Consider the following 7,369-nt stretch of genomic DNA (forward strand, 5'->3'; position numbering starts at 1 on the left):
GAGTGAGGCCTGAGCTGCAGATAATCTCTGTGAAGAACTCCCCTACCCACCAGTTCCACATTGTGAGTTAGTATGGCTCAGACTTACCGCCATACCGCAGACTTTCTATAAATGTGATCGATAAATAAAAGAGGGGCAGAAAATGTCCTGTCAGCACTTACAGTCAAATGGAAAGCATGTCAATTTTAATATGATTTTGAAAGGGGGAGGAATAGGAGCAGCAGTGGGAACTATAAAGATTGTAGTATGGCTTTCTACACAAAAGCAGTGAGTTTTCATCTTTCCAGCACTGGAAACACAGAAATAATGATAATCATAGTTTTAAAAACAGGTCCATACTGTCCCATAATGTACTAGTCCTTCAAAAAAAATGGAACAACAAGAACAATAAAATGTCTCTGAATGTTGTTGGCGCCTGTTGACTAACAGTTAAAATCAGCTTAAAAACAGTATGACCAAAGACTGGACGCTAAGCTGACCTGATGGCACCAAATACACATGAAAATGTTAACAAGTTGCCATGGTGACATTTGAAAAATACAGCTTGCAAGTAGCATGCCTTTAAACAGAGCTAAATGGTGTAATTACCACCATTCAGTGGGTGTCCAGCGGACAGAAGACCGTCTTCAAACAACAAGACTGTGAAGCAGAAGGGTTATGTGTATGACACTGCAGTGTGCTTTAGGGAATCTGAATAACAATAGGAGATCATTAACAGCAACATGATCGCTGCTTCACCTCTTTGTCTAAAGCATGTGGAGAATGCGTGTGTGTGTGTGTTTATGTGAGTGCGCTGTGTTGTGCATGTGTGTGTTTTTCAAGTATGTGTAAGCTCTCTTTGAGGGCTGTTTAAGTGTATGTGTAGGCACATGCATATTTGCACTGTCCCATGCCATTCCTCACATGAGGGCAAAACACATTAAATACAACAGAGCAGACACACAAAACACTGTCATGAGCTGTGATAACGTGCTCAGTGCACACGCAGAGGGCAGAAATGCTTAATGTAGTTGTTGATCTTTTTAATTGTTAATCTGTTGTGGCGCTCTGGGAATTGCAATACTTTTTCCAGTGTCAATATCACATGTATTTTTCATCTTTATTCTCCTTCAACAGGCTCTCGTTAGCAGTGAATTGCTGTGTGTAATTATTTACAACAATAAAAAGCCACACTGTAATGTCAACTTAATGCATGTTTACAGCCACAAGGGCAGACAGACCTAACTCCAGCTCGAGTTGCTGAGATGAAGTGTAACACAGACATTTTCATATTTGAAGCTAAGTACAGCCTTTCAGATAATAAAATGCATAGTGTTGTGCTCCAGTTCTTGTTACCATTGCTAACTCTGAGAGACGAGACAGTCCAAGTAACTTCAAAACGGTGCTGATTTATTCAATGAACACAGGTAAAATTAACATTACACGCTCAGGTATCTTGCACCTCCAAACTGCTCGCAGGCAGATGTAAGATGAAAGACCCTGAACCCACCAGGCCTATACATTATAAAACCTCAGTTGGGCTAGCCCCATACTACACAGAAACGTCAACCGAGACGTCTCAGTTACCAGCTTTGCAGCTGGTCATAGCAGTAGTCAAAACATGAAGCAAATCAACGTGTGAATGTGTGTGTCTGTTGGTTAAGTGGTGTGTAACTAAAAACATTCTCATGACCTCTAGTAACATGTCGTGACTTGAACATAAGAACATATTATGGCTAAGGCTACAGTTATACACGTCATAATAATAATAATATTAAACATCCTGTCTGCTGACAGTCATCAACTCTTCTCTCTAGTTATCCTTGCCCAGATGTACCCTGTAGAAACTCATAAGGATGACTAAGCATTTTACAGTCTAACTAGACATCCTATCTCCACTAAACATTTCTAATACATAAAGTATCTATCCAATATCTATCTGACTAACAATACCTAACAATAGTTACAGATTTTTTTAAATATTAAAAAAGTCTAAGTGCACAAATGCAACCTGTGACTTGTACCCTGCAATACAGTGAATTGTTTTGTATCTTTTGAAGTGTGGCTTAAAATGACATGTGACTGATGCCAACTTGTAAGAATACGAGCAAATGTCACTATTTTCAAGACATTTTTAGTGTTAGTGTCAACGCCCACTCTTTAAAAACCCATTCCAATCATCCTCATCAGTTGTTTAGTCTCCCTGCTGGGGCCAAGCAGTTTAGTGTTCCATGCTAACCCCAGACTTTTTTTTTTTTTTTTAATTAAGGCAACAACACTCAACATTTATACAAGTGATTTCCTTTCATCTTTTTGCCCTTTTCTCACTAGCCATAATACCCAAGTTAAAAAATTGGGAACACTTACATTTAATAAACTACAAATTTGTTAATGTGGAATCAGTTCACCACCGTCCTATTCCATGTAATCTGGTCCTCTGTGGCAGTGACCACGTTTCCTCTTTAGACCAGACTGTTGGCTGGAGAGGATCAATGCTAGCCGTGGCTCAGGGAGGAGAATTCTACCCTCTGATGGAACCTGTCAATAGGTAATTTCTCCGGAGACATGTGAAGGCCGTTAAAGTATTGAGCTGCTAAAACTCCCCACGCCCGATCCCTCTGGATAGATGTCGTTCACAAGTATTGATAGACCTCACACATTAATGTAGACCCATGCAGTCATGCACACACTCGCAGTAAGACTCAAACCCACTCCTGACTTGTTCTTAAGGAAGTATTATTTTATGGTAAATCACACAAGTATCATACAGGCAATTTTGTATGTCCTCATATTCCCCAGTATTAAATTTCATTGTTCTAACTGCCCTCTGGATCAAATGCCTGAAGTGTTTTTTGTTCTGAATCTTTGCAAGTCTTTGTATCTTCAGGAGATAGTTACAGTGCAGATACACAGCTGATTACAGTGCATTTAACAACTAAAGACCTCAATGTTAAAGCATGTTTTTCAGTGCTTTGAGTGATAAACACTTGGTCCACACTTGAACCCTTTGAAAAGTGCTCTTTGTAAGAAGTGTCATTCATTATAATTGAATGAAGAATCCATCACTGGTGAGTACATGGTGAGAAGATCAGCATCAATACAGTATAGTATAGTACTGTTATACCCCAGTTCTTTTACTGGACAGATCTGAGTAAGGAAGGAGTCTGTCTTTCTTGAATTTAGAGCTGGTTTATTTACAAATATATATATATATATGTATAAAAAGGATTACAGAACACAACCCAGGGCTCCCTCCTTCAGACAAGCTGCTGGAGAAGAGAGCAGGGAAAAAAAGCACCCGGAAACACAGAGCCTAATACATTTATCAGTTTTGGGCTGACCGCTTACACAGATAAAGTCAGTCCAGCAGACTCCATCTCTTATCTAGAGCTCCACATACTTGGAGCAGCTGCGTATTACCTAGTCATAATAAAATGAGGTAGCTCAATGTGTGTGTATGTTGTATGCGTGATGTGTAACTAAATCATTCATTCAGACATAATTCTTAAACAAGATTAAAACAAGAAAACAATTGGTGCCATGGCTTACTGCTAACCTTGAAACAGAGCAGACTAGAGCAGACTTTGAATCTTACTAAAGTACATTAATAACACAAAGTCTAATAATTATCTGACTGCAAGGAAGCGATGTAAAGAGAGAGCAATTGAGGAAAAATGTTTTTCCAGATTTGATGCCTGTTTCTCAGATCCTTCTTCTGAAGCATCCAATCTTTCAACTGATTTCTGATAAAGAAAGAGGCGTGTCAGTACACAAAGGACTTCAGTGAAGGATGCCCTCATGTATCCTTTCTCATGGCTTCTCCAGGCAGTCTCCTTGCTCCTTGATCCTCGCTTCTCAGAACAGAATGTCCTTCAAGATCGCAGACTGGAACGACTTCGAGAACTCTGATCATACCACACCTTCTAGCTCTATCACATCAGAATTTCACCTTCAAAACTAATGATCTTTCCATCAGCCCCAGATGAACTTTGTGCTTAGTGCTACTTAGCAAAAGTTATCATGCTTAACACACTAAACCTACTGTGAACTGGAAAAACTAGAAAAAAAAGCATTCAAACTCACTCAGCCTCACTTCTTGCATGCTTAATCTTCTAGTTTTGTGAGCTTAAGGTTTTTTGGATACCCTATGAAGAAGTCAATTTTAAGCAGGATGGTGCTCAAACATATTTTAGTGTTGCAGTTAAAAAGCTGATTACAATTGTGAACTGGTTCCAAGCTTGAAAAAAAACTTAAGATTGAGTTTTTAGCCACACTGCCCAGCCCTGCCTTCAACTTTAAACATAAAGATGGCTTCGGGTTCTGACTGCTAGAACACACTCAGTGTGTATCACGCACATACACAAGTACAAAATAGGTCAACAATAAACCGTTGACTTCTATACCATGTGGTACTGATTTAGCCCTAGACAGTTCTTTGTTTTACTACCTACAAGTGCAAGAAAGCAATATTTTTGTGTCTGCATTATACTAAAGGCCAAAGGTATTTGGTTTCATAAAACACACCACTGTAAGAAGAAATACTGTAAGTCAGCAGAGTACTCCAGAGAGGTTTTTGTCTTAGTGGGGTGGGGGGACCATGCACACTCAGTTGGGATCACAAACTGAATCCCCCACCCACCACCACCATCAGTATTATGCTTTAATAGAGTATATAGTCTCATAGTCATTGTGCCTTGGGCAAATCCATTCATACAGACTGTAAATCAAAACCAGGGATCTGCTTTTAGGACAAGCTTTCATCTTGTTAGGCAAAACAAAAATGTGCTATTGACAGGTGACACCATGTAGGAGGTGCTGTAGGATTTTTTTGATTCTTCTTAGCTCTAACTTGACAATACAGCAAGTGCTACTTTTGTCCAACCTTGACTGTTCTTGGAAAAGATCTGTTGTTTGAAAATACTCTAAAGTATACTACAGATTTTTGTATCAATGCTTTTTATATTTTCTTCTGGTCTTTGTGGAATTATTCAAGAGATATTAATTAAAAAAAATGTTCTTTCCCCCAGGCTAGAAAAAATGCTGACAAATGTAAAAGCCAGTGATGGATAAAAGAAGCAAGCAGCATGTAAAAGAATATTACATGATTAGTTTTCTTATCATGTTTGACCAACTCATTTCTTTGTCTCACTATAGCCCCATCTAGACGTGGTGATCTCCAGATTTTGGGCTTTTGTCTTCTTCACTGGCTGTGTGGGTCTCTGCCCTGGGACAGTGTTCTCAAGAACCCAGCTCAAGTCCAGGAGGCCAAGGCCAGGTAGGTCACTGTGCTGATCCACAGCAGAGATTTAATTACCTGCAATGAAACATGTGACCACATACTCTTGGGGATTGCTTGAATGTGTCTTTTGCCTTTTTTTGCCACAGCTTATACTCTACATTTGTACAAGTATACAGAATAGAATATTCTGGTTAAACTTTCGATGGCAACAAGGCATTAGTGTAGGTAGAATAGGGTAGCTATTCTCAAAAACTGTTAGCATCTTCATTGCCATACCAAATACAACATGGCTCTATAAAGCTTGTTGTTAGCAAGTCATTGTCCACCAGAGATAAATTGTAGTCCGTGGAAGTTCGCAGGCTGCTAAACTCATCGCCCACTTTTATCTCCACCTCCAGCTGCTTATGTCTGGATCAAACCATCATAAAATGCAAGAACAGACACAATGTAGCCTCTATCCCTGGGGGAGTAGCAAAAGTATGGCTATGTAACTGAACAGTGAGTGACAGCAGTGCGCGGTGAGGCCTGACTTTACTCACTGTCAATAATGTGATTGATCAGGACATCTGCAGGGTGTTTGTTATCTACCATGGCTCTTGAGCCATTTTGGGTGACAATGTGTAAATATTCTTGGTGGACTTGTTGCCAGCTTGTCATCAACACAGCAGGCTTCTGGTTGAAAGAGGATTTTAGGATAGGCTTTTAAGAGTGCAGCTTGTCCTGTGTCTTCATGCAAGAATGGGCACAAACTCATGTTCTTATTTAACATTTTGTTTTATTTCTTGTTTTTTTTTTCTTCTTCACATACCCTCATCATTTAAGTAGGTTTATATGTGTTAGTTCACACTGATAGAGCGTGACAAAAATAACATTTCAATTAAGCCATTTTTTAAATAGAGCCCAACAGTGTCTGCTCAGGAAAATTCTGGCCCTTGGGCAAATGTAGTTGATGTTTTAACCCTGATTTTAAAGCCCAACCAGGAACAGGGGCTGCTCATAAACTTTAGTTAGATGCCAACATACACTACAAAATAGTTTATAATAGTGCAGATGCAGTCTGTCCCACTGTCACATTTTCAATGATCTTTATCCAATATGTTCAGGTTTTTAAAATACAGTGGTAACACAAGGTGTAATATGGCACCAAAGCCTTTCATATTCTTCAGATTTCAGGTTATGGGAGGTTTTTCATGCTTTGTTGCCCCAGTGTATTTATGTATATTTAGATTTTAATGCTTCCTTTTAATGTCTGTAGATAATTACTGTTTGTATTCCTAAAGACTAAATACATTTTACAAAACCATATATGGTTACCAAGTATCTGCTGAGAAAATGAAAAGTAAAGCCACAGGGTGGACCTAATATCCAATATTTACACAATCTAATAAAATCGTGCAATAAAAGACTTTGTGAAGCTCATAACCTTCCATTTTAGACTATAGGAGTGTATCAGGTGTTATCCTGAGAGAAGTATTAACATCCACTAGGACAGCTTGTTCTACTGTGTTGTTATAACCATACTATCTACCCCTGACCTCCATCTCTTGTCATATTTCTGTCCTCACTGTGCTACCTTCCTTTCCTCCTCATTCAGACTGATGGATAATCTGCCAGACTCAGTCCAGCAGCTGTCAGTGAACAGTGCCAGCACAGGTAAGCTGGGGCCACAGGCTTCTTTTAAGTCAGGCTAATTCAGGTAGTAGGCCGACTATGGCTGGACCCAATTATACAACTATTCGGATATTCATTCTTTTGGTAGGTAATTGTTTTTCAATTTTGGTATTCAAATATTCGAGACAGCAAGAAACTTCAATGCAGTCTGAGCCTCATGACAAAGAGGGAAGGGAACATGATGGAAACTGCTTGTTCCACTAGCTGGTAGGCTATATTCACATCTCTGAAAACACTGGAGCAAAACTAATAGGGCTGTACATTACTCAGATAAGCAGATAATCCTAATTGTGTTCTCCTATGTTCTCCTGTTCTTTATTTATTGTATGGATGCTGACAAGCATCCATACTTTGTTATCCTGTTCTTTATTATTATTGTGTGGATGCTTGATGCATCCACACTATGTTATCCTGTTCTTTATTGTATGGATGCTGATTCAGCATCCATACTATGTTATCCAATTATTTATTATTATTATT

At 39.0% G+C, this 7,369-nt stretch overlaps 1 protein-coding gene across 4 annotated transcripts in view; it reads left to right on the plus strand.

Moving 5' to 3' along the window:
- Positions 1–7,369, plus strand: part of vrk2 (VRK serine/threonine kinase 2) — a 32,567-nt gene that overhangs the window by 10,638 nt on the left and 14,560 nt on the right. For all 4 annotated transcript variants that reach the window (XM_020617038.1, XM_020617035.1, XM_020617036.1 and 1 more), the window contains 2 exons: positions 5,134–5,254; positions 6,813–6,871. In XM_020617038.1, the coding sequence (XP_020472694.1) occupies positions 5,134–5,254; positions 6,813–6,871 (180 nt within the window). The remainder of the gene's footprint in view (positions 1–5,133; positions 5,255–6,812; positions 6,872–7,369) is intronic.

The sequence above is a fragment of the Monopterus albus genome, unplaced genomic scaffold, assembly GCF_001952655.1.
Source record: "Monopterus albus unplaced genomic scaffold, M_albus_1.0 scaffold183.1, whole genome shotgun sequence".
Classification (NCBI taxonomy): Eukaryota; Metazoa; Chordata; class Actinopteri; order Synbranchiformes; family Synbranchidae; genus Monopterus; species Monopterus albus.